A 26660-nucleotide genomic window follows, 5' to 3' on the forward strand; every position below is an offset into this window, starting at 1 on the left:
AATATAGTAAAGCTGCAGGATATAAAATACATACACAGAAATTTCTTGCATTTCTATACACTAACAATGAAATAACAGAAATAGAAATTAAGGAAACAATCCAATTCACCATTGCAATGAAAAGAATAAAATACTGAGGAATAAATTTACCTAAAGAAACAAAAGACCTATGTATATAAAACTATAAAACACTGATGAAAGAAATCAAAGAGGACACGAATAGATGGAGAAATATACCATGTTCACGGATTGGAAGAATCAATAGAGTGAAAATGAGTAAACCACACAAAGCAATCTATAGATTCAATGCAATCCCTATCAAATTACAAGCAATATTTTTCACATAACTAGAACAAATAATTTCACAATTTCTATGGAAGCACAAAAAAAATCTCAAATAGCCAAAGCAATCTAGATAAAGAATGGAACTGGAAGAATCAAGCTTCCTGACTTCAAACTATATTACAAAGCTACAGTCATCAAGACAGTATGGTACTGGCACAAAGACCGAAAACCAATACAATATTGTAAAGTAATTAGCCTCTAATTAAAATAAATAAATTTAAATTAAAAAAAAATATCAATCAATGGAACAAATCACAAAACCCAGAGATAAATCCATGCACCTATGGACACCTTATCATTGACAAAGGAGGCAAAAATATACTATGGAGAAAAAACAATCTCTTTAACAAGTAAGTCATGTATAGATATGAGAGCTGGGAAAACTGGTCAACCACCTGTAAAAGAATGAAACTAGACACTTTCTAACATAATACACAAAAATAAACTTAAAATGGATTAAAGATCTAAATGTAAGGTCATAAACTATAAAACTCTTAGAGGAAAACATAGGCAGAACATTCTCTTATATAAATCACAGCAAGATCCTCTATGACCCACCTGTCAGAGTAATGGAAATAAAAACAAAAATAAACAAATGGGACCTAATTAAACATAAAGCTTTTGCACAACAAAGGAAACTATAAACAAGATGAAAAGACAGCCTTCAGAATGGGAGAATAATAATAGCAAACAAAACAATCGACAAAGAATTAATCTCCAAAATATACAAGCAGGTCATGCAGCTCAATATTAGAAAAGTAAACGACCCAATCAAAAAGTGGGCCAACGAACTAAACAGACATTTCTCCAAAGACATACAAATGGCTAACAAACATATGAAAAGATGCTCAACATCACTCATTATCAGAGAAATGCAAATCAAAACCACAATGAGGTACCATCTCATGCAGGTCTGAATGGCTGCTATCAAAAAATCTACAAACAATAAATACCAGAGAGGCTGTGAAGAAAAAGGAACCCTCCTACACTGTTGGTGGGAGTGCAAACTAGTAGAGCCACTATGGAAAACAGTGTGGAGATTAAACCTTAAAAAACTGGAAATGGAACTGCCATATGACTCAGCAATCCCACTGCTGAGCATACAAACTGAGGAAACCAGAACTGAAAGAGACACACATATCCCAGTGTTCATTGCAGCTCTGTTTACAATAGCTAGGACATGGAAACAACCTAAATGTCCATGGATAAGGAAGTTGTGGTACATATTCACAATGGAATATTCAGTTCAGTTCAGTCACTCAGTCGTGTCTGACCCTTTGCGACCCCATGAATCGCAGCACGCCAGGCCTCCCTGTCCATCACCAACTCCTGGAGTTCACTCAGACTCATGTCCATTGAGTCAGTGATGCCATCCAGCCATCTCATCCTCTGGCGTCCCCTTCTCCTCCTGCCCCCAATCCCTCCCAGCATCAGAGTCTTCTCCAATGAGTCAACTCTTCGCATGAGGTGGCCAAAGTACTGGAGTTTCAGCTTTAGCGTCATTCCTTCCAAAGAAATCCCAGGGCTGATCTCCTTCAGAATGGACTGGTTGGATCTCCTTGCAGTCCAAGGGACTCTCAAGAGTCTTCTCCAACACCACAGTTCAAAAGCATCAATTCTTCGGTGCTCAGCCTTCTTCACAGTCCAACTCTCACATCCATACATGACCACTGGAAAAACCATAGCCTTGATTAGACGGACCTTTGTTGGCAAAGTAATGTCTCTGCTTTTCAATATGCTATCTAGGTTGGTCATAACTTTCCTTCCAAGGAGTAAACGTCTTTTAATTTCATGGCTGCAATATTGCTATGCTATGCTAAGTCACTTCAGTCGTGTCCAACTCTGTGCGACCCCATAGACAGCAGCCACCAGGCTCCCCCGTCCCTGGGATTCCCCAGGCAAGAACACTGGAGTGGGTTGCCATCTCTTTCTCCAGTGCGTGAAAGTGAAAAGTGAAATGGAAGTCACTCAGTCGTGTCCGACTCTTAGCGAGCCCATGGATTGCAGCCTACCAGGCTCCTCCATCCATGGGATTTTCCAGGCAAAAGTACTGGAGTGGGGTGCCATTGCCTTCTCTGGCTGCAATATTACTCAGCTACAAATAAAGTACACATTTGAGTCAGTTCTAATGAGGTGGATGAAACTGCCACCTATTATACAGAGTGAAGTAAGTCAGAAAGAGAAACATCAATACAGTATATTAATGCATATATATGGAATTTAGACAGATGGTAATGACGATCTTATATGCAAGACAGCCAGACAGCAAGATGTAAAGAAAAGTCTTTTGGACTATGTGGGAGAAGGCGAGGGTGGGATGATTTGAGAGAATAGCATTGAAACATGTATATTAGCATATGTAAAATAGATGACTAGTGCAAGTTTGATGCATGAAACAGGGCACTCAAAGCTGATGCTCTGGGACAACCCAGAGAGATAGGGTAGGGATGGAAGTGGGAGGAGGGTTCAGGATGGGGGGACACATGTATACCTGTGGCTGATTCATGTTGATATATGGGAAAAAACACCACAATATTGTAAAGTAATTAGCCTCCAATTAAAATAAATTAACTAACAAAAGAAAAATAAATTGAAGGGAAAAAAAACCTCAACATTCAAAGAACTAAGATCATGGCATCCAGTCCCATCACTTCATGGCACATAGATTGGGAAACATTGGAAACAGTGACAGACTTTATTTTCTTGGGCTCCAAAATCACTGCAGATGGTGACTGCAGCCATGAAATTAAAAGATGCTTATTCCTTGGAAGAAGAGCTATGACAAGCAGAGACATTACTTTGCCAACAAAGGTCCGTCTAGTCAAACCTCTGGTTTTTCCAGGAGTCATGTATAGATATGAGAGTTGGACAATAAAGAAGGCTGAGTGCTGAAGGACTGATGCTTTTGAATTGTGGTGTTGAAGACTCTCGAGAGTCCCTTGGACAGTAAGGAGATCCAACCAGTCAATCCTAAAGGAAATCAGCTCTGAATATTCATTGGAAGGACTAATGCTGAAGCTGAAGCTCCAATACTTTGGCCACCTGATGCAAAGAGTCAACTCATTAGAAAAGACCCTAATGCTGGGAAAGATTGAAGGCAAGAGGAGAACAGGACAACAGAGGATGAAATGGTTGGATGGCATCACCAACTCAATGGACATGAATTTGAGCATGCTTCAGGAGATGGTGAAGAACATGGAAGCCTAACATGCTGCAGTCCATGTGGCTGCAAAGAGTTGGACATGACTGAGCAACTGAACAACAACAACCCTTAAATAGATATTTCTAGGTAGAAGAAGCAAGTCTGATTAGACTACAAACTATATAATCCCATTTATATGGCATTATGGAAAAATAAAACAGAACTGGCTTAAACATAGATGAAATAAGAGTTGGGGGAAGAGGAAGATTGAGTAAGTGAAGCACATGGGATTTGGCAGGGGGTGGTGGGGGAGTAAACTATTCTGTATTATATTGTAATATTGGTTATATGATACTAGGCATTTGTAAAACCCTTAGAAATTTAAAGCACAAATAGTACAATGTTATGTACACAACATAGGCAAACTCATTTAGAAATTCCTGGTATTCCAGGATGAACTATAACAAAAGGATCTGTTAGGCCAATTTTCTCTCCCTTGGTTCTTGTCGTGCTGTAGCAAAGAAATGAAATGGCAGACCAGAACAGCTCAGGCAGGCAAGGTTTATTGAGCAAGCAGTAAGCAGTATATTCTCCAGAGGTGAGAGCAGACCAACACCAGCATGAGTGGTCCCACCCGGTTTTAAGTTTCCCTTTTTACATCCTTTGTTCTCTCCCCTGGGCAGTCCATGGGACCTGACTTGTTGCATCCAATGCAAATGAGGCATGATCTTGAGATCAATCAGGGCAGGGGCTATGTTGGGTGCATTTTCTGGCCAGAAGTCTTCACTTCTGATATACAGTTTTCCTTATTCTCGGGTTTTTTCTTTTCTTTATATGTCCTCTGTGTGGTTCTTTTAGCCACCTCCTCTGGCTGCCATTTTGGACTCCATTTTCCCTACTTTAACTGTCTAACAAATGTAATCCTATCACACATGTATGAAATAATCTCACTCAAGAGGTTGAGGGAAAACATGCTGACCTTTTTAACTTTGTAGAAGTGTAGCAATTATAAGAAAATAGGTATAACGAGTATATATACAAGTCCTATAATCTAATAAATACAGTTGTTCCCATGGGTGTATGAGTTAGCAATTCCAAAACCACAGTACTGGAATTGGACAATTAAGTAAATAGATGGCAGCAGGTAAGTCATGTTTCTCAGTTTGGAGTGGGAGATTATAAGCAAGGAGAGAAGGCTTGAGCAAAACATGTAATGGATTGATTAGTGTTGAATATATGACAAACTCATCTTTGGCCTAATATGAATAGAAGTTGGATACACAAAAAAATATTTATAGATATGTATATATAAAGAGGTTATTGCATGTCTGTGTGTATTTCCTTGCACGTCCGTCTAGTCAAGGCTATGGTTTTTCCAGTAGTCATGTACGGATGTGAGAGTTGGACTGTGAAGAAGGCTGAGTGCCGAAGAATTGATGCTTTTCAACTGTGGTGTTGGAGAAGACTCTTGAGAGTCCCTTAGACTGCAAGGAGATCCAACCAGTCCATTCTAAAGGAGATCAGTCCTGGGTGTTCTTTGGAAGGAATGATGCTAAAGCTGAAACTCCAGTACTTTGGCCACCTCATGTGAAGAGTTGACTCATTGGAGAAGACTCTGATGCTGGGAGGGATTGCGGGCAGGAGGAAAAGGGGATGACAGAGGATGAGATGGCTGGCAGGCATCACCGACTTGATGGACGTGAGTTTCAGTGAACTCCGGGAGTTGGTGGTGGACAGGGAGGCCTGGCGTGCTGTAATTCATGGGGTCGCAAAGAATCAGACACAACTGAGTGACTGAACTGAAACTGAAGTGAACAAATTAGAATAAAATAACACCTAGCACAAAAGACTTGGTTTCTAATACTACTCTCCAATAAACCACTAGGGCTTCCTGTTGCTCCAGAGCTGGCGCAATAAATATATAAGATGACCATGGAATTTCTTGTACTGCCAAAATTTCAGGAAGTGCTCAACAACAACAACAAAAAAACATCATGTTAGAGATGTCAAATGGACGTGGAAGGCAACTGAAAGAGGTTGCTATTTCCAAATATAAAACAATTAGAGCAACAAAGTAGGATTGGATTATAACTTAATGTGTAATAAAATATCCATGAGCTTATACTGATACTAATAAATAATTGAGGGACTTTCCTGCTGGTCCAGGGGTTAAGACTTGGCCTTCCAATGCAGGGGGTGCAGGTTTTGATCCCTGGTGGGGGAGCTAAGATCTCATATGCCTCAAACAAAAACAAAACATAAAACAGATGCAATGTTGTAACAAATTCAATAGGCACTTTAAAAAAATTAACTAACTATAAGGAAGAATATAGACAAATATCTCATCTAGAAAAATCCCCAATTATTTATGTAGATAATCCACCTTCTAAGAGGTGAAAAACAAGTCACTCCTTGAGTGTGCACCACACAGTGACTTTCTTTCCATCCTCATTGTAAGTCAGTGTTCAAGGTCACAAAAGTCAACAGTGATAAGTTACGCAGATAGCATGCACCCTTTTTGTGATGTGATGAAAATCACACTTAAGCTCTGCGGTCTTTCTCCCAAAAATGCCTATCCATAGTTTAATCATGAGAAAATATCAGAAAAATGGTGTTTTTTGTTTTTTTGATGAGAGACATTCTACAAAATAATTGGACCATAATGTCGAAGCTATTTAAAAAAAAAAAAAAAAGGGAAAGAAAAGAAAGTCTGAGAAACTGTCACAGCCAAGAGGAGCCTCAAGAGACGTGATGATTAAATGTAATGTGGGATTCTGAAACTAAAAATGAATATTAGATAAAACTGAAGGAAATCTGAATAAAGTATAAATTTTTTAATTAATACTAACATATCAATATTGGTGCATTAATGAGGAGTGTGCCATATTAATCTAAGATCATAATAATAAGGGAAAATGATGCAAAGTGTATGGGAATTCTTTGTACAATCTTCACAACTTTTATATAAATGTAAAACTATTCTAAAATCAAAAGTTTATTTAAAAGAAAAGGCATTATTCATGAATTTTAGTCATAAAATATCATTTTTGTTAAAACTTCACAAACAATATTACCATATATCAGTATTGCAACTAATGGTGAACTCTGTGTACTTTGGAAGATATTTGTCATGCCATACCACACATATACTGGCTTAAAGCTTTCCTTAAAGAATCCTTCCAGAGCATCATAACCTGTCTTTTGAAGCTTTCAAAACATAAATCCTATGTTATTAACTGCTTGGCTCAGATCATAAATTATTTTAAGCAAAAAAAAGAGACAAAACTGCACTTGAAACTTACAAGCAATTGCTGCAACTCTGCAGTTACTCCTAAATATTTTTGCTACCTCTAGAAGGCTAATAAGGTAATGCATGGAATACCATAGTCTTCCTTCTCTTTATTCTATTTAGACTGAAGGCAATGACTTTGTCACTGAGGCTCTGACCATTTATAAGTTTATCATGATCATCAGGAGTACCTACGTCATACCAGAATAGCTTGGCAGTGATGGTCTACCTAGCGTTTTATGATAGGTCTTTATTCATTCCCACTAGGGAAGTCCCAAGACTACTGGAGTGGGTAGCCATTCTCTTCTCCAGGAGATCTTGAACCCAGGTCTCCCACATTGCAGACAGATTCTTTACCATTTGAATAGCTATGGAAGCCTCTTTTATTCATTCACTAGACAAATACTTCTTCAGAGCCTATACTAATAGTATCTGTACTGAGCTGCAGAGACAAGAAAGATATCATCCCTGTTTTCACAGAGCTCATTTCTAGTTGAGAATAATCCAGTTATGCATGTATGTCTTAATTCTAAATTCAATAGATGTAAAAACTGCTTTCCAGGCATGCCTTTATTCAAACATGTTCTATCTACATACCCCATTCACCAATCAGAAACTCTTATATCAAAATTCACATCTGTGTAGTAAAGAATATAATCTTACCCTAAGAGAGAGGTATTGCCTTTGTCTCATCCGGGAGATAATGTCTCAGAAGACTATCTTTATTTACCTGGAGGCTTTGGCCAGCAGACTAACAAGTGATTTATGATGGGGGCTTTGGGCCACCCAGTATCCACTCTACCTTGAGAGGTGATGGAGATTACATTTAGCCATGTGCACAGTCAACCAAGGAGCACCAATTAAAATTCCAAACATAGCTCAGGTGAGATTCCCTGGCTGGTAGTACTCCACACCTACTGTCACACATCAATGCCAAGAGAATAATGTTGTCCTGACTCGATGGGAAGAGGCAGAATCTCCACGTTTGGTATATTTCCTCTTCTTGAGGCCCTTTTTCTCATTGCTGATTCTAACCATTATTCTTTAGCTGGACAAAAGCTATAACTGTGACTATTAATGTCTTTCAGTGAGTCCTGAGTCTTTCTAACATATTACTGACATTGAGAGTGGTTTGGGTAATCCCTTAAGTTTAAAATTGGTTACATTTTAAGAGATGAGAAGTCTTGTGTGTACTGTGCCCCTGAACTTCACAGGTGGCTAACCTCATGGTATCTAACACAAGAGTAGACAGCTGTCATACTATCATACCACTGGACAAGTCTGACCTTGGCTAGTGATCTACCTTATGGGGGTTGAGGGTGTTTTCTTCCTCCTTCTCATCATGGTCCTTCTGGTTCATTCAGTTTGAAAAATAAAAAGAGAGAAAAATAAATAAATAGTTTAGATGGCACTGTTAAGATCTACCTCTGCATGGCAGGCATCCTGTGTGACAGGCATTTAGGGATGTACAAGTGTAGATTGAGTGAGGATCTGTGTCCTGATAGTTTATCACATTACTTCCTACTATCTGGATCTTCTTATTCCATTAGAATAATGCCTTGAGAAGGGTGCTTTCAAGGAGTTCTTGAACCTGGTTCTTTTCCACAGTGTCTACATGGTCACGGGAACCCCATACATACTCACCATACCAAATGGAGGGGCTTCACATGCAGTACTGCTGCCCTGTCTACTCCTCTTGTCATAGCAGGCTACTCCAGCCAACAAACACACTGCCTTTGGAATGCTCCAGGAAGTCAGTACATGTTGGTCTTTTGTTTAGTAATGGTCTTAATCTCCAGGAACCATGGGACATCTCTGGGTAATGACTCTCTCACTGTGCTCCACTCTGTTACTTTTGGGGTGAGCTCACAACTGAAGCACAGCAAACACTTGAACAATGAATGAAATATCTGTCTCCTATGCTGCCAGATACATGTGAGACCTTGATATATCATAGTGTTAATCAGGGTTCTCCATAGAAATAGACTTAATAGCTGATTGTGACATACACACACACACACACACACACATCTACTTCTGCTTCACTGACTACGCTAAAGCCTCTGATTGTATGGATCACAACAAACTGTGGAAAATTCTTAAAGAGATGGGAATACCAGACCACCTTACCTGTCTCCTCAGAAACCTGCATGCAGGTCGAGAAGCAACAGTTAGAATCAGCCATGGAACAAAGGACTGGTTCAAAACAGGGAAAGGAATACGTCAAGGCTGTATATCGTCACTCTGCTTATTTAAATTATATGTAGAGTACATCATGTGAAATGCCAGGTGAATAAATCACAAGCTGGAATCAAGATTGCCAGAAGAAATATCAGCAACCTAAGATATGCAAATAATACCACTCTAATGGCAGAAAGCGAAGAACTAAAGAACCTCTTTGATACGGGTGAAAGAGAGTGAAGGAAGTGAAAGAAGAGTTCAAAAGCTGGCTTAAAACTCAAAATTCAAAAAATTAAGATCATGACATCCAGTCCCAACACTTCACAGCAAATAGATGGGGGAAAAGTGGAAACAGTGATAGACTTTATTTTCTTGGGCTCCAAAATCACTGTGGATGGTGACGGTAGCCATGAAATGAGAAGATGCTTGCTCCTTGGAAGAAAAGCTGACAAACGTAGAAAGCATATTAAAGAGCAGAAGCATCACTTTAGTGACAGAGGTCTGTATCATCAAAAATATGGTTTTTCCAGTAGTCATGTATGGATGTGAGAGTTGGACCATAAAGAAGACTGAATGCTAAACACTTGATGCTTTTGAACTGTGGTGCTGGAGAAGACTCTTGAGAGACCCTTGGACAGTAAGGAGATCAAACCAGTCAATCCTAAAGGAAATCAACCCTAAATACTCATTGGAAGGACTGATGTTGAAGCTGAAGCTCCAACACTTTGACTACCTGATGCAAAGAGCCGACTCACTGTAAAAGACACCAATGCTGGGAAAGATTGAGGGCAAGAAGAGAAGGGGGTGAGAAGGTTGGATGGCATCACTGCCTCAATGAACATGAGTTTATGCAAACTCCAAGAGATAGTAAAGAACAGGGAAGTCTGGCATGCTGCAGTCCGTGGGGTCACAAGGAGTTGGACACAACTTAGCAACTGTACAACAACACACACATATATCTATATGTACCTATTTTAAGTAATTGCTTCATGTGATTAAGGAGGTTGGGGATGCCAAAAGCTCAGCTTCTCTGTACACCAGTGTTGACTTGAATCTTGGAGACAGAGTTTTAGGTGAGGTAGAAAAGTGTAGCTTTATTGCTTTGCCAGACAAAGGGGGCCACAGTGGGCTAATGCCCTCAAAACCATGTGTCCAAACTTGGGGAAAGTAGTAAGAATATTTATAGTAATAGTTCAAAGAGGATCAGTTTGTGGACATTCTTCTGATGGGTTGGTGGTGAGGTAAGTAGGAATCAGCATCATCAACCTTCTGGTTCAACTGGTGTGGAGTGGTCTATGTACTTGGTGGGCAGCACACCATTGTTAATCATTAATTTCTCCCACCTGGAGGGCATTTCAGTGTCTGCAAAATAGCTCAAATATATTGTTGCCTGTATTTGTTCATGGGGAAACGGGACCTTGCCCGAAGGCTGCTCTTGACTATTTGTCCCTAGTTTCACATCCCCTCCCTTCTCTAATCAACAACTTCTTGAATCTACCCCTTGGAAATCTGGGAAGGTCATGGAGGCTGAATAAAGGCTGTTTCCCATAATTAAAGAAATGGGGGATACAGAAAGGCCTTGTGCCCAGGAACCCCACAGGGCTTTGCATGGTATCACCTGCTGCTGCTAAGTTGCTTCAGTCGTGTCCGACTCTGTGCGACCCCATAGACGGCAGCCCACCAGGCTCCCCCATCCCTGGGATTCTCCAGGCAAGAACACTGGAGTGGGTTGCCATTTCCTTCTTCAATGCATGAAAGTGGAAAGTGAAAGTAAAGTCGCTCAGTCATGTCCAACTCTTCGTGACCCCACGGACTGAAATCTACCAGGCTCCTCCGTCCATAGGATTTTCCAGGCAACAGTACTGGAGTGGTTTGCCATTGCCTTCTCTGATGGTATTACCAGCAAGTCCAAAATCTGCAGCATGGGTTGGCAGTCTGGAGACCCAGGAATGCTGATGGTACAGTTCTGGTCCAAAGGTCAATAGGCTAGAGACCCAGGAAGGCCAGTGCTTCAGTTCAAGTCTGAAGGCTGTCTGCTGGCAGAATTCCCTCTTGCTGGGAGAAGGTCAGTTTATCTTTCTATTCAGCCCTTCAACTTATTTAGTAAGACTCACTCACATTACAGAGGACAATTTGGTTTACTCAAAACCCACCCATTTAAATGCTAATCTCATAAAAAAAAAACCCTCACAAAAATATTTATAATAATGTTTGACAACATATCTGGGCACTGTGGCCAGCCAAGTTGACACATAAACTCAAACATCACACTTTTTTAATTGGCCAAAAAAAGAGAGAGAGAGAATGCCCTTTTACCTCTCTCCCAGATAAGAAATAAAAATCCAAAGTAATTCCTTGGGGTCTACGTCATATTATCCCTCATTGACTTTCTTTGCAACCAGTTCCTCTGTATGTCTAGACTCCTCTCTAGGCAGGTTAGTTAAATGTTTGTAGGGTTGATAGTGAGATTACAGGAAAGTCTGAAAAGCATGATAAGGTTGGAAACAGATTTCTGGTATCTTTAGAATGCAGGTGTACTGATCTTCTTCAACTTAAGAATTTATCTGATATCCCTGCATAACAAAAAGTCCTATTGAACATGCTGTGATGTAATTAAGCAGGAAATTGCAAAGCAGTATGTTAAACACTATAATAACTGAGAAGAAGAATGCACTGGGAGTATTTTAAAAGGTTTCTAAGCCAGACTGGAGGACTTGGGAAAGTATGAAGAAAAAACAACAATTAAAAAGCTGAAAACTAAGGCATACTTAGAGAAAATACATTGGAAAATAGGAGTGAAATGAGAGAAGATAATGCTCATATTTAAAGGGTCATCTATATGGCAGTGCCCAGAGGTAAGAAACAGTGTGGGCCTTTGGCTGAACTGTAAGGTGTTCCATCCAGTTCAGTTCAGTCGCTCAGTTGTTTCCAACTCTTTGTGACACCATGGAATGCAGCATGTCAGGCTTCCCTGTCCATCACCAACTCCCGGAGCTTGCTCAAATTCATGTCCATCGAGTTGGTGATGCCATCAAATCATTTCATCTTCTGTGGTCCTCGTCTCCTGCCTTCAATCTTTTCAGCATCAGGGTCTTTTCCAATGAGTCAGCTCTTCACATCAGGTGGGAAAAGTGTTGGAGCTTCAGCTTCAGCTTCAGGCCTTCCAATAAATATTCAGGACTGATTTCATAGGATTGACTGATTTGATCTCCTTGTGATTCAAGGGACTCTGAAGAGTCTTCTCCAACACCATGGTTCAAAAGCAGCAATTCTTCCATGCTCACCTTTCTTTATGATCCACTCTCATATCCATACATAACTACTGAAAAAATCATAGCTTTTACTAGACAGAACTTTGCTGGCAAAGTAATGTCTCTTCTTTTTAATATGCTGTCTAGGTTTGTCATAGCTTTTCTTCCAAGGAGCAAGCAGCTTTTGATTTCATGGCTGCAGTCACCATCTGCAGTGATTTTGGAGCCCAAGAAAATAAAGTCTGTCACTGTTTCCACTGTTTACCCATCTATTTGACATGACGTAATGGGACCGGATGCCATGATCTTAGTTTTTTGAATGTTGAGTTTTAAGCCAACTATTTCACTCTCCTCTTTCACTTTCGTCAAGAGGCTCTTTATTTCCTCTTCACTTTCTGCCATAAGGGTAGTGTCATCTGCATATTTAAGTTTATTGATAGTTCTCCCTGCAGTCTTGATCCTAATTTGTGCTTCATCCAGTCTGGCATCCTGCATGATGTACTCTGCTATAAGTTAAATAAGCATGGTGTTGAACACTATGGCTCACAGTAGTAGATAAGTGGTCATCAGAATTAAATTCACCCATTCCAGTCCACTTTAGTTCACTGATTCCTAAAATGTTGATATTCACTCTTGCCATCTCCTGTTTGAGCACTTCCAATTTACCTTGATTCATGGACCTAACATTCCAGGTTCCTATGCCATATTGTTCTTTACAGAATCAGACTTTGCTTGCAACCTGTGCCTTTGCTGGAGATTCCTGGAAACTAACAGGCAAGTCGGGGGTCTCTTATGGGGTCACAGCCCTTTCTCCTGGGTCCTGGTGTGCACAAGGTTTGGTCTGTGCCCTCCAAGAATATGTTTCCCTAGTCCCTTGAAAGTTCTGTAAGCAAATCCCACTGGCCTTCAAAGTCAAACTGTTCAGTCCCGGTAGACCAAAAAAGTTTGAAGAGTCTGATCAAGAAGCAAGAGATAAAGGTAGAAAAGTAAACAATGCACAAAAATTAATGATCCAGGCAAGTCACAGTAAAAAACTTGGATTTTATTCTAAGGTCAGTGAAGAGACACAGTGATTTTATGTAGTAAAAAGGAGATTTAGTCTAAATAGCACACTGGCTATAGTCTGAGAATGGATCAGGAGGGAAAAGGGTCTCCAAGTGACCCTGTGCCACTAAGTTAATTTCTGGAAATAAAAAAACACAGTTCCCATTCCCTGAGGCTCACAACACAGTGATGAAAGTTAAGCATTATCATTGAGAGAACCAAGAAATACTGTAATTGAATCTGGGTTTTATATTTACAGTATGTATGACTCAATAGCTTATTTGGAGATTCATTCTCAAAAACAAACAGAAATTTAGCCACACTTGTACATATGTCTTTGTGGATATTGTACACAGTGGTACTGGGTAACTTTTTGTTCAGTGGCTAGATATCTAAAGATATCTAAAAGGACAGTGTGTTCTCAAAAAAAAAAAAAAACACATAATGCACTCAAGGTATAGCACACAGAGGGACGTTAATATAGGAAATGAGTTATATTGGATGGTAGATGGAAAAAAAGCAGAAGGGGAGTTGAAATCAGCTCAATTTAGTTCAGTCACTCAGTTGTGTCAGACTCTTTGCAACCCCATGGACTGCAACACGCCAGGCATCCCTGTCCATCACCAACTCTGGGAGTTTACTCAAACTCATGTCCATTGAGTCAGTGATGCCATCCAACCATCTCATCCTCTTTCATCCCCTTCTCCTCCCACCTTCAATCTTTCCCAGCATCAGGGTCTTTTCAAATAAGTCAGTTCTTCACATCAAGTGGCCAAAGTGTTGGAGTTTCAGCTTCAACATCAGTCCTTCCAATGAATATTCAGGACTGATTTCCTTTAGGATGGACTGCTTTAATCTCCTTGCAGTCCAAGGGACTCTCAAGAGTCTTCTCCAATACCACAGTTCAAAAGCATCAATTCTTTGGTGCTCAGCTTTCTTTATAGTCCAACTCTCATATCCATACATGACCACTGGAAAAACCATAGCCTTGACTAGACTAGTTTTAGACAAAGACTGTTAAAACTTCTAGGCTAGAACCCATTAGTCTACACCTACTATTCCACTTTGGAGATGCTATTGTAGTCAGTTCAAGATCTGTCAAATATGAGCTACCTGGAGCTGGGTAGGAATTACTGAAAAGTTTTGTTTTTTTTTTCTTTATCCAAGCTACTACTCTGGAGTCCAGAATCACTCCACTATTACTGTTGCTACAGAAACTCCCAGAAAATCCCAGGTACTGCCAATAATTGCAATGTCATTGAAGCCCAAAACAGGAAGTTTTTTCCAATTTCTAGCCTTTTGATTTTCTAACAATATCCCCTATGATAGACATAGCAGCAAGCCAGCTGGCAAGAGATCCTGAAAAATGTATATTCAAAATCTGAGCCAGGCTAGTGCAGAGAAAATTATGACAGGAGTGGTGCTGAGAAACCACAGAGATATAATCATCTCATACAGAATTACTGTCCAAAGCCCTGATTTGGGGTCATTTCTATTAAAAGTGTTAGTGATAGAAGTCCTCTGAGGCCTACTTCTGCATGAATATTTTTCCTCAGGAAAAAAAAATGCATGGGATAAGAATCTTTTTAAAAGAGTGGAGATATGAAAGAAAGAGAAGTCAGTCAGTCATGTCCGACTCTTTGCAACCCCATGGACTGTAGCCTGCCAGGATCCTCTGTCCATGGGATAGTCCAGGCAAGAATACTGGAGTGGGTTGCTATTTCCTTCTCCAGGAATATATATATATATATATACACACACACATATGTATAACTAATTCACCTTGTTCTGCACCTGAAACTAACACAACATGGTAAATCAACTATACTCCAATAAAATATTTTTCAAAATGCATGGAATCCAGGTTGTCCTTTATCAGATAAATAAGATTAGGTTATCTACTAAAAACAGTCAGGTGATAATGGCTGAGATGTCTGTGTTGTAATTTCAATCATTGTGGTTATTTTATAATCATTGAGCTAACATAATACTTGTAGAATTCACCTGCATGAAGGCAAGTGGAGCTGTGATCTGTGAATTAGAATTTACCATGATATTGATTAAGATGAAAGAAGAGTAACACATGCCATTTTACTTGGCAAAACCCCTCACGCTGAATTTCTATGGAAGTAACCAAGAATCAATGATCCATGGTTTGTCTGAACTACTCCAGGTTTTAAGAACTCCTTAATTTTTATAGATCTCACCTTAAGATGACCTGACAAGATCTGAAATGCATCACAGAATGCAGCCTTGATCACTGCCAGCCCAGCATACTGATTAGTACCCAAAATCAGATGACCAGAGATGATTGTGTTAGACAAAAGTCAAGTTTAATTTTAAGCAGTTTGTCAATAGGAATTATACTCTTGTCCTATCTTACCTCAAGCATCCTTTCAATCAATCAGGCACTGTGCTAAGTACTACTGATACTGAGATAAAGATTCTTCCTTCAAAGAGTTCATTGCTTAGTAGTGGAGAAAGATAAGATTCAAAACTAAATTCAATTAAAGTATTCTGTAATAACCTAAATGGGATAAGAATTTGAAAAAAGAATAGATGTACATGTATATCTGAATCAGTTGTATACCTAGAACTAACACGACATTAATCAACTATACTCCAATATAAATAATTCTTTTTCAAAAAGACAAAAACTAAATACAAATACAAATAATGATAGAATATATTATTGAAGATCATAAAATTGTTAGGGAATTGTCAGTAAGATTTATTATTTTTCCTATTAATGACCATGCTATTCATTGTTCCACACCAGCAGTCATTCCCACTGAATTCTGAATAATAGCAAGGACTACCTCTATTAACAAAAAACTAAATAAAAATTTATACATTAAACTAAACATCTTCTGTAGGCTGCTTAAATTGCTGCCTCCCTTTGCAACAAATGACTTACTCATAGGAAGTATAGAGCTTGTGCAAGATGATGATATAAGGCTTAGCTAGTGGAGGTGATGAAATTCCAGTCGAGCTATTTCAAATCCTATAAGATGATGCTGTGAAAGTGCTGCACTCAATATGCCAGCAAATTTGGAAAACTCAGCAGTGGCCACAGGACTGGAAAGGGTCAGTTTTCATCCCAATTCCAAAAAAGGCAATGCCAAAGAATGCTTGAACTAATGCACAATTGCACTCATCTCACATGCTAGTAAAGTAATGCTCAAAATTCTCCAAGCCAGGCTTCAGCAACACATGAACTGTGAACTTCCAGATGTTCAAGCTGGTTTTAGAAAAGGCAGAGGAACCAGAGATCAAATTGCCAACATCCACTGGATCATCAAAAAAGCAAGAGAGTTCCAGAAAAACATCTATTTCTGCTTTACTGACTATGCCAAAGCCTTTGACTGTGTGGATCACAATAAACTGTGGAAAATTCTGAAAGAGATGGGAATACCAGACCACCTGACCTGCCTCTTGAGAAACCTGTATGCAGGTCAGAAAGCAACAGTTAGAACTGGACATGGAACAGCAGACTGGTTCCAAATAGGAAAAGGAGGACGTCAAGGCTGTATACTGTCACCCTGCTTATTTAACTTCTATGCAGAGTACATCATGAGAAATGCTGGGCTGGAAGAAGCACAAGCTGGAATCAAGATTGCCGGGAGAAATATCAATAACCTCACGTATGCAGATGACACCACCCTTATGGCAGAAAGTGAAGAAGAACTAAAGAGCCTCTTGATGAAAATGAAAGAGGAGAGTGCAAAAGTTGGCTTAAAGCTCAACATTCAGAAATCGAAGATCATGGCATCGGGTCCCATCACTTCATGGGAAATAGATGGGGAAACAGTGGAAAAACAGTGTCAGACTTTATTTTTTGGGGCTCCAAAATCATTGTAGATGGTGATTGCAGCCATGAAATTAAAAGACGCTTACTCCTTGGAAGCAAAATTATGACCAACCTAGATAGCATATTGAAAAGCAGAGACATTACTTTGCCAACAAAGGTCCATCTAGTCAAGGCTATCGTTTTTCAGTGGTCATGTATGGATGTGAGAGTTGGACTATAAAGAAAGTTGAGCGCCGAAGTCCCTTGGACTGCAAGGAGATCCAACCAGTCCATCCTAAAGGAGATCAGTCCTGAGTATTCATTGGAAGGACTGATGTTGAAGCTGAAACTCCAGTACTTTGGCCACCTGATGCAAAGAGCTGACTCATTTGAAAAGACCCTGATGCTGGGAAAGATTGAAGGTGGGAGGAGAAGTGGACGACAGAGGATGAGATGGTTGGATGGCATCACCGACTCAATGGACATGGGTTTGGGTAAACTCTGGGAGTTGGTGATGGACAGGGTCGCCTGGCGTGCTGCAGTTCATGGGGTCACAAAGAGTCGGACATGACTGAGCGACTGAACTGAACTGAATTGAGTTAAAGTTAGGCTAAATAAAAGGCACAGAAATTCCAAGCTATAAATCTGTTAGTGAGTTATCAACCCTTTGACCAACTGAAGATGATTTTCTTCCTGAGCATCTTTATGACAACAGAATCATTGGAACCACATCCTTAGAGTTAATTGGTATTGATTTCTTAGCTATACCTCTCCCAAAACACAACAGGTCCTCAAAGATTGATTTCTCTAATTTGTAAAAATACTCAAAAGTCACTTAAAAAAAAAAAAAAAAGAACAGAAAAATAAACCAAGACTTCACTGCTGCTGCTGCTAAGTGGCTTCAGTCGTGTCCGACTTTGTGCGACCCCATAGACGGCAGCTCACCAGGCTCCCCTGTCCCTGGGATTCTCCAGGCAAGAACACTGGAGTGGGTTGCCATTTCCTTCTCCAAGGTATGAAAGTGAAAAGTGAAAGTGAAGTCGCTCAGTCATGTCTGACTCTTAGCGACCCCACGGACTGCAGCTTACCAGGCTCTTCCGTCCATGGGATTTTCCAGGCAAGAGTACTGGAGTGGGGTGCCATTGCCTTCTGCAAGACTTCACTAGTACATATAAAATCATACCTTTCTTCTGTAATTTCTTAGAAAATTATAACCTAAATAATTGCTCTCTCCACACAAATCTATCATATAATTTTATTATTATATTACAATTCTCATATTTTAATATTATACCTTTACAAAACTACCATCCTTCTCAATTCTCAATATTTATGCTTTACTTCTACACACATACACACACAGAACAGATTGTGAATGTATCTTGCAATGCCCACCCATGATGTGGTAACAGTGGTTTGCTAGAAAAATAAATATGACTTGGCGAAATACATTGAAATGGCACAAAATTAATCCACTTATTTATTCATTCCTTTAAAAAAACATTGAATGAGTACATTGTGGTGGTGTAGTTTCTGTGCTGAGATAGGCAGATACTCCCATGTGTAAACACGATGCCTGCCTTGAGGAACTCCCAGTACAATGGAGGGATAGACAAGTAGATAGGAAATATGAGTCGTGTGAACAGTGCCAAGATCGAAGCTGAGCACAAGGTCCTAAAGAAGCACTGCAATTTTTATTTCTACTGTGGATCAAGAGCTTTTACTCTTCACAGTTAAACTAATGCAGCCATGACTTCATCCATAACTGTCTGAAAGTAAACTTGATTTTCGAGTGTATAAATGCAACTGTGTCTAAGCATACTATTACAAATAGATTTTCATTGGAATTCTTCCTAATGGCAACTGAGAGAAGAGAACAACCTGACCTTTCTCACCAAATCTGAAACATCTGCTATAATCCTCTGGAAAAATAAAGAGCAAAGGAGAAAATAGTGTGGACAGTATAATGACACATAAATAAATTGTTTATACATAATCTCAGAGTAGCCTTGTTCAAATAGTTCAAAATTGTCTCTAAAGTATTATGTAACCACAAACTTGGCAAAACAAGAAGAGTATAAATCACACACTTTTGCAAGAGTTTTTAAATTAACATTGTGTTTCAGTGAGCTTGCAATTAGCAAGGCTCAAGGACTCAAAGAACCTTAAATTTGTTTAAACTGTAACTCCTCTTAGGTCTTAGTTCAGTAAAATAACTTTAATAAAGTTTTCCATCTTGGCGTTTTACAAAGATATTGTAACTTAAAATGGAAATTTCTTAGCTTTATTTTTAATTATGATTCTAAGAAATGCATTTTTAAAATCACATTCCTCTGTTTTCAAGGTACATATCAATGCAGTACCAAAGATCCATATGAAATTTAAAACATCCCAAGAAAAGTCAGGATGTTTTAGAAGAGGCATCCGTTTCTGATTTTATTGGGCAGCAAAAAGGGACATGAAAAAAATTTTTCAACTTGTCAGTGTGCATCAGTTGAACCCAGAAGTGGGTTAATCAAGTGTTTAATCACACAGGTAGCCATTAAACATGTTGTTTTGCCCCTGCTTTGAATTTGCTTATTAGTTTTTCAACATAAAGCAGAATTCTAAAGAAATAGTACTTAATGTTGAAAACAAAATTAGTGCATACTACTTTCAGACATGGAAAAGTTTCAGAGTGGCAAGCTCTGGATGTCATGTGCCATGAGGCACTTGACAAACTTGATGTAGGAAAGAAAACACCCTTAGAAGCAGAAGTAACATGGTCTACTTCACAACCTATCTAAGGCTGCTCCAACAAGAAGGGTATCTATCCACAAGCTAGGTACAGGGATACTGATACAGTTGCTAAGCAAGAAAGTTCAGGATCCAGATTTCTGCATTCTAATTCCAGCTCTGCCACTTCCAAGCTGTGTGACCCACAGCTACTTCCTTAGCCTTTCTGTGTCTCATATTCCTTCCCTATAAAATGAAAAATTACAATACCCATCTCATAGTTTTGACAAATACTAAAGGCCTTCACACAAGTAAAGTGCTAAGAAGAGTGCCTGGCAAACAATTAAGTATTCAAAAAGTTTTAGTTATAGTAGCATTACCAGACAGAAACCCAGCATATTGATCCTTGGTGGTTAGATTAGATCAGTTTAGAGATAATTGGGTTTCATTTAGTTACTCTGGAGACCTAAAAACTAAGGTTTTAGAAGTGGTAAATGACAAAGTCACTTTGGCGGGTAAGTGGAAACAGGCAAGTCTGGGATTAGATCGGTTGTTCTATCTAATAAGGACTATAGATCCAACAAAAGATATACTGATGGGGAAGAAAGGAATATTGTATACTGCAGCAGTAATTTACTAAACAAGAATACCTGACTTAAATAGCTATTCATAAGAACCATAATTCTAATATAGGAAATTGCAAAGATACAGATAAATATCTGGAGCTGCAGAAATTGTTCATGCTCATAAATATCATGCTAAAGACTGAGGTCTGACAGAACAGATAAAATAGTCTAATAACCTAAAAATACATATAATTTGTAGGTATTATGATGAGCCCTCTGGCACCATAGAGAAAGGCACTGTAATGTTTGGTAAATTTTTCCAGACCACAGCATTTTCTGTCTCTTCTCAAATCATTAGACCTTTAACCTACTGGCATATAATACACAGTTCCACTTGGTATACCATAAGACACATATCTCTATTTTAAGCACTCTGGCCAAGTATCAACAAAGAAAAAATATTCCAAAAACTTCAATTATAAATAAGTGGCATTGGTCTCTTTTTTTTCACACTGAGACTTAACTTGAAAATATAGCCCAATTTTTGCTTCTATCTTCTTCTCTCCCTATGCAGTCATATCATTTGCACGATTATAGATGCAGTTAAGTTGTGTCAGCAATTTTCTTTATGCTGCCAGCTTGGCAAATGTTTATAAAACCAGCTTTTGTGGGGAAAAAGTATGTTTTAAGCTGAAACACAGCGAGTAAAAATCCCATCACTTGAGACCAATTTCTTTTATCTACCTTACAAAAATGTGATGTGAATATATAAAAAGACACTAGCTAATTAAAGGTATATGATATGGTAATATAAAAAATGTGAATAGAGGGATGGGTGAAACAGAAATGAACCCCAGCAGAAAATTTCTTTGAGATGTGGGATTTAATGATGTATACTTTAAAAAATAATAATGTATACATAATATTTGGGAACATTGAATTTAATGGAATATGCACAAAAAGGGTAAACATTTTAGGTCCACAGACACAAAGAAGCCTGTAATATGACTTTCTTTAATAAGCAGACAAATAATTGAGGCCAGTGTAAGAACTATTAAAAATCTGACCACATGGCTTGTCTATTCATAAGCTTTCGCCACATGCAAACAGAAACATCCAAACAGTATCTCTCTACTACACGTATTTCTTATTCATATTTATCACTCCATATATGTGCTTGGAAATGTGAGGAAAATGCAATTGTATATTCCCAATTAGTTTAAGCACAATCTGAGCAAATCTATGAGAATTTTGCCCAAGGTTGGCTCCATTTAGGAATAGGAAAGAGAAGAAACAGTATCACTATGAATTTCTGAGAATTCTGGAACTAAGACTACAAATAGTTCAAAAATATTAGGACAGTGGCCTGATAGTCTAATAAAAAGATATTTCAAAAAGTCTGAGACTCAAAAACAAGTTTGCAAAGACCAACAAGGGCTTAATTTCCAAAATATACAAACAGCTCGTATAATTCAATAACAGAAACCAAACAAATAGAAGACCTAAATACACATTTCATCAATGAAGACATTTTGTTGTTGTTTGGTCACTAAGTTGTATCTGACTTTGTGACCCAAATAGGAAAAGGAGTACGTCAAGGCTGTATATTGTCACCCTGCTTATTTAACTTCTATGCAGAGTACATCATAGAAACGCTGGGCTGGAAGAAGCACAAGCTGGAATCAAGATTACCGGGAGAAATATCAATAACCTCACATATGCAGATGACACCACCATTATGGGAGAAAGTGAAGAGGAACTAAAAAGCCTCTTGATGAAAGTGAAAGAGGAGAGTGAAAAAGTTGGCTTAAAGCTCAGCATTCAGAAAACTAAGATCATGGCATCTGGTCCCATCACTTCGTGGGAAATAGATGGGGAAACAGTGGAAACAGTGTCAGACTTTATCTTTGGGGGCTCCAAAATCACTGCAGATGGTGACTGCAGCCATGAAATTAAAAGATGCTTACTCCTTGGAAGCAAAGTTATGACCAACCTAGATAGCATATTGAAAAGCAGAGACATTACTTTGCCAACAAAGGTCCATCTAGTCAAGGCTATGGTTTTTCCAGTGGTCATGTATGGATGACAGAGTTGGACTGTGAAGAAAGCTGAGCACCAAAGAATTGATGCTTTTGAACTGTGGTGTTGGAGAAGACTCTTGAGAGTCCCTTGACTGCCAGGAGATCCAACCAGTCCATTCTGAAGGAGATCAGCCCTGGGATTTCTTTGGAAGGAATGATGCTAAGCTGAAACTCCAATACTTTGGCCACCTCATGTGAAGAGTTGACTCATTGGAAAAGACTCTGATGCTGGGAGGGACTTGGGGCAGGAGGAGAAGGGGATGACAGAGGATGAGAAGGCTGAATGGCATCACCGACTCGGTGGATGTGAGTTTGCATGATCTCCGGGAGTTGGTGATGGACAGGGAGGCCTGGCGTGCTGCGATTCATGGGGTCACAAAGAGTCGGACATGACTGAGTGACTGAACTGAACTGAACTGAACTGGACTGCAGCATTCCAGGCCTCCCTGTCCCTAACTGTCTCCCAGAGTTTGCTCATATTCATGTCCATTGAGTAGGTGATGCGATCTAACCATCTCATCTTTTGCTGCCTGCTTCTTCTTTTGCCAAAAATCTTTCCCAGCATCAGGGTCTTTTCCAGTGAGTAGGCTCTTCACATGAGGTGGTCAAAGTATTGGAACTTCAGCTTCAGCATCAGTCCTTCCAATGAATATTCAGGGTTGATTTCCTTTAGGACTGACTGGTTTGATCTCCTTGCTGTCCAAAGGACTCTCAGGATTCTTCTCCAGCACCACAGTTCAAAAGCATCAATTTTTGTGCACAGTACCTTCTTTATGGTCCAACTCTCACATCTGTACAGACTACTAGAAAAACCATAGCTTTGACTATATGGAACTTTGTTGGCAATCATCTGATTGCCAATCATCTGGTTTCATGGCTGCAGTCATTGTCCACCAGGGTTTTGGAGCCCAAGAAGATAAAATGTCACTGCTTCCACCTTCACTTGGGAAAGGCAAACCATTCCAGCATTCTTGCCATGAGAACCCCATAAACAGTATGAAAAGAAGACATACAGACGGCCAAAAGATGTTCAACATTGCTAATTATTGGAGAAATGCAAATCAACACTACAGTGAAGTATCAACTCACACCAGTCAAAATGACCATCATTAAGTTTACAAATAATAAATGCTGGACAGGGTATAGACAAAGGAAACTTCCTAAACTGTGGGTGGGAATTTAGACTAGTATAGCCACTGTGGAAAATAGTATGATGTTCTCTTCTAAAAAACTAAAAATATAATTGCCATATGATCCAACAATCCAACTACTAATCATGTGGAAAAAACTCTAACTCAGAAAGATACATACATGCCAAAGTTGACAGCAGCACAATTTATGATAAGATATGGAAGCCACCTAAATATCCACTGACAGATAAATGAATAAAAACGATGTATATATGTATGTATGTGTGCATGTATAAATAGTACAGTCTCCTAGAATAAACAATAATGGAAAATAATATTTTAAAATAATACATGTATGTGTAAAGAAAAAAAAAGACATGGAAGAAACCTAAACATCCTAAACATGAATGGATAAAGAAGATGTGGTACATATATACCATGAAATACTACTCAACCATAAAAGAATGGAATAATACCATTTGCAGCAACATAGATGGACCTACACCTTATCATACTAAGTGAAACAAGTCCAAGAAAGACAAATATATGATACCACTTATATATGAAATCTAAAATACGATACAAAAGAACTTATTTAAAAAACAGAAACAGAAAACACAGGAAACAAATTTATGGTTACTAGAGGGGAAGGCAGGAGAGGAGGGATAAATTAGGAGTTTGGGATTAGCAGAGACAAGCTACTAGAGAAACAACAAGGATCTACTGTATAGCAGAGGAAACCATATTGAGTATCTCATAATAAACTACAATGGAAAAGAATATAGAAAAGTAAATGTGTGTATGTACATGTGTGTATATATGTGAATCATTTTGCTGCAGACCAAAAACTAATACATTGTAAAATGTGTGTGTACATGTGTGTATATATGTGAATCATTTTGCTGCAGACCAAAAACTAATACATTGTAAGTTAACTATACTTGAATTAAAAAAAAAAAATCCTGCTATAATCCACATTTATGCTGTCCTAACTAGCTGGCTCAACATTTTAATAATCCATAAGAGGAAGACACTACTGCCAAGTTGATGAGATAAATCCAAAAGTGGTATCAAATCTAGCCAATGCCAAATCTAATCATATGAATTATAACAATAACTATTTACAGAAACATAAGTCATAGAGTAAAGAAAAAAGTTATTTGTGTTAATAGTGATAGTTCTGCCAATGACTGGTTATGTTTTCCTGGGAAGGTTACCTGATCTTTCTTTATCCCAGTCTCCTCAGTTATAAAATAGAAGTTACAAGAACTTCTATCACATGAATTTCTTTTGATATTAAAAAAGAGGATCTACATGAAAAAAATGAAATTTTAATTGCTAAACATATATAATTTTATTATTAAATAGAAAATAATCTACTTAGATTAAAAATTTGAGAGTTTATAATGTGGAAGACACATGTCTTTTAAGTTGTACAAGAGGCAAAAATGCATATTTTATATAACACTAACTCTATTGAGATTCAACAATGGGCTGTTTCTGCCAAAATAAATAATTCAATCCCAAGCTTTGGTGATGGACACAAAGTGTTTGGGTCAAAGGCAGGAACAGCCCCATTTATGAGCTGGTTAGACTATTCTTGGAGAACTGCAACCAATGCTAACACTGGACTATAAGAAGCCAAATTATGGTCAAGCATTTAGACTCAGGTGACCAGAGTAATAACAAGAGAGAAAACATTAATATTTTGAGAAACACTTAAACAAGGAGGATATTCAGTTTAAGGAGGAGAAAATAGCTAACGTCCATGCAGTTGGATAACTGTTATATTGGTGATATTGCTTTGGGGAGACTCTAGGAATAGAATGAGAATCAATGGTTAGAAGTACTAGGTGTTCTGATTTCAGGTCAGTATAATAATACGCTTGATTATGATGATGATAGTAATAGCCAAGTGCTTATATAATGCCTACTAAGAGCTAGACACTCTTATAGGTGTACATAATAAGTCATTTAATCCTTACAACACTCCTATAAGAAGATACTATTTCCAACTTACAGTTCAGGAGCCTGAGCCATATAAGGGTTACATGGCTTGCCCAAAGTCACACTAGTGAGGGTCATAGACAGATTTTTAAATCCAGTAGTCTGGTTCCAGAACTCTAGAACTATACGGCCTAACATTATAACAGTCTGAGCTTTCTGAAATGCAAATGGATTGCCTTGGAAAAAGGTTCCCTTTTACTGAAGGTGACAATAGAATAGACTATGTGACCTCTTATCCGTGTAGGTGAACAAAATGGCCTTTACAGATTTATTTTTTTCTTTCATTCACTTACTAGTTCTTTCTAGGCAATTTGTATGAGTCAGGTTCTCTATTAGGTAGTTGAGAATACCATCATGAAAACATGATAAAGTTCCTGCTACTGCTACTGCTGCTAAGTCGCTTCAGTCGTGTCTGACTCTGTGCAACCCCAGAGACGGCAGCCCACTAGGCTCCGCCATCCCTGGGATTCTCCAGGCAAAAACAGTGGAGTGGGTTGCCATTTCCTTCCCCAATGCATGAAAGTTGGAAGTGAAAGGGAAGTTGCTCAGTCGTGTCTGACTCTTAGCGACCTCATGGACTGCAGCCTACCAGGCTCCTCCATCCATGGGATTTTCCAGGCAAGAGTACTGGGTGGGGTGCCATTGCCTTCTCCGGATAAAGTTCCTACCCTCATGTAATTTACAGACACATGGCGTATATCTATGTGCATATGGGCTTGGTCACTTCAGTCATGTCTGACTCTGAGATACTATGGACTGTAGCCTGCCAGGCTCCTCCGCCCATAGCATTCTCCAGGCAAGAACCAGATTCTCCAGTTGCCATCTTCAGGAGATCTTCCTGACCCAGGGGTCAAACCCATGTCTTTTTAAAGTCTCCTGTATTGCAGGTGGATTCTTTACCCACTGAGCCACCTGGGAAGCCTGGAGTATACCCAGGCATTAGCCAAATAATTAACTTTGATTAACTGTGATTGAGAGTACCAAGGAGAATTACGTGATAGTATAAGAACATATCATGAAGGATACCTTTTTGTCTGCAATGTCTAAGGCAACATTCTTGAGGAAAATAGTGTTAATCCTTATCTTGCCATCTATTGAAGCATAATCTAGTGACCCCTT

General features: G+C 38.9%; 1 protein-coding gene across 1 annotated transcript in view; it reads left to right on the forward strand.

The window, feature by feature from the left end:
- The first annotated feature begins 7608 nt into the window (after positions 1-7608).
- Positions 7609-26660, forward strand: part of LOC129630326 (40S ribosomal protein S25-like) — a 47725-nt gene continuing 28673 nt past the window's right edge. The window contains exon 1 of the mRNA XM_055550858.1: positions 7609-7659. Coding sequence (XP_055406833.1) covers positions 7609-7659 — 51 coding nt within the window. The remainder of the gene's footprint in view (positions 7660-26660) is intronic.

Source organism: Bubalus kerabau, chromosome 16 (assembly GCF_029407905.1).
Source record: "Bubalus kerabau isolate K-KA32 ecotype Philippines breed swamp buffalo chromosome 16, PCC_UOA_SB_1v2, whole genome shotgun sequence".
Classification (NCBI taxonomy): Eukaryota; Metazoa; Chordata; class Mammalia; order Artiodactyla; family Bovidae; genus Bubalus; species Bubalus kerabau.